The following is a 1,849-nucleotide window of genomic DNA, read 5'->3' as shown; positions in this document are numbered from 1 at the left end:
GTTGAAACGGTGAGACTCGGCTCGAGATATTCGTATCCGTAATAGCCCTTGCAGAAACGCGCGTACATATCGTACAGAATCGCCCATCTGTGTTTACCAAAGTCCAAATTCAAATCGTCGTACGGATAGACTTCCGAGTTTAGGTAGAGTTTCACGTTGGTCAGTTTGCAGTCGTCGAATCGGCTCGTGTCCGCGGACATGACGTTCTTCCGACCCGTTTGCAGAGCGAAGACGACGTATCGCGGTTTCTCGAGCTGAGTCGCGGTCTTAATGGCCCACGAGTGCTTGGTCGTGTTCTGCAACAGGGGATACTCGTACAGATCCCACGAACGGAAACCCATACTTAGATATCGTTCGTTTTTCAAGGCGCGCAGCATCGACAGCTTGTTGACCTCGCTCAATACCACGTGAGGCATTCGCCACTGTATCTTGAGTAGTTTGACAGTAGGCTCGAACGCGAGACTTCCCAACAGACAATTGTTGTCGGTGCGCGATCGTATCAAGATTAAATCGTGACGAGCGTTGATCACCACGCGTTTGTAATCCTCGCAAAATCCCAGTAACAGGTTGAGCGGTACGCAGAAATTGAAGTATCCGTTCGCGTTATTATGCGGTTCCCAGCCTGCGTTTCGCAGGATCACGCTTCTGTCGGACGATACCGTAACGTAGTTCTTGAGCGTGCTGGTTATTCCTACGTTTCTGCAGTGATCAATCTCCACACCGTCGAGCTCGTATCGAATTTCATCGAACATGAACGTGACGCAATTATTCCCCAATACCACGTTATCGGCTTGGCCGGCTGCTCTGGTCACCGTCAATGTTCCTTCGACGTAGAGAAAACTTTCGCACGGCAACGTATACAGATCCTGCTGTTGTATAGGTATTCGTATCTCGTCGCTATACTCGAACGTTGTGTTGGCGTACGGGTTGTACGTGTGAGTCTCGATCTTGACGATGCGATCGTCAAAGACCGGCTCGCCTCCGATGTTAAGAATTTCAGTCATCGTTCAGATGTTTCGTACCGCGAATCCCAGAGATTGTAAAAATTTAACGTTCGATGCGTTGAGCTTCTTTCTCGTCTCTGTTTTCGTCGCTGTTTTAACGCTACCGAATGTCGATTTGATGATATCGTCGATCGTCGCAGTCGTAAAGATATTCTTATCCGTCGCACGCTCCGAGTCGTTCAACACGAGCATGTCACACGTCGCGCGTTATCGCTGTAGTCGTCGTACGTGCAATCTGACGGTGATCTCTTCTCCTCGAAAATCGAGCAATCGTCCGTCTTGATCCGTGACGCGTATCGTTAGATCCGTAACGCTTCGCGCGATGATCGGCAGGTAAATGATCTGCGCCGGCGTTTCCGATATCTTATATCCCGGTGGTACGCTCGGTGAAAATTCATGTATCGTGTGAACACGTTTGCCGTTGCTGTACGCACCCGCGGTCACGTTGCACTCCACGCGGATAATGTTTACGTTGATAATATTAATCGACGCGTCCAATTCGTGCCACTGTCTCGGCTGCAATATACGCTTCGACGAGAATCCCAGCAGCGATCCAACGTTGTTCGGTTTGTTAAAGTTCACTCTGAAAGCGCACTTGATCTCGCTCTTCATCGTATTGTAATTTGCGCGGAGCACTATCGGGTATTCCGCGGCCTCGTCTTCGTAGCCGTTCGCGCGAGCGGTCGCCTCTCGCGCGATATTCGCGACCGACGTACGATCATCGTTGGAACGATTTACGCGTCGCGGGCGTTTTCGTGAAATTTCGCGTTTCAAAAACTCATGTATGGCTCGTATCTCGTACGATCCCTCGGGAATCGTAATTTCCGTGTCATCCTCGTCGAAAT

At 50.2% G+C, this 1,849-nt stretch overlaps 1 protein-coding gene across 1 annotated transcript; it reads right to left on the bottom strand.

Moving 5' to 3' along the window:
• Positions 1–66: 66 nt before the first annotated feature.
• On the bottom strand, positions 67–1,004 carry LOC112455097 (the record flags this gene model as incomplete). The annotated part of the gene is made up of 1 exon (XM_025016801.1): positions 67–1,004. A coding segment is annotated over exon 1 (938 nt), but the record flags the coding sequence as incomplete, so codon positions are not given.
• Positions 1,005–1,849: the final 845 nt, after the last annotated feature.

This window comes from Temnothorax curvispinosus, unplaced genomic scaffold, assembly GCF_003070985.1.
Source record: "Temnothorax curvispinosus isolate PA1 unplaced genomic scaffold, ASM307098v1 QBEX01005834.1, whole genome shotgun sequence".
Classification (NCBI taxonomy): Eukaryota; Metazoa; Arthropoda; class Insecta; order Hymenoptera; family Formicidae; genus Temnothorax; species Temnothorax curvispinosus.
This window is presented reverse-complemented; position numbering and strand designations above follow the sequence as displayed.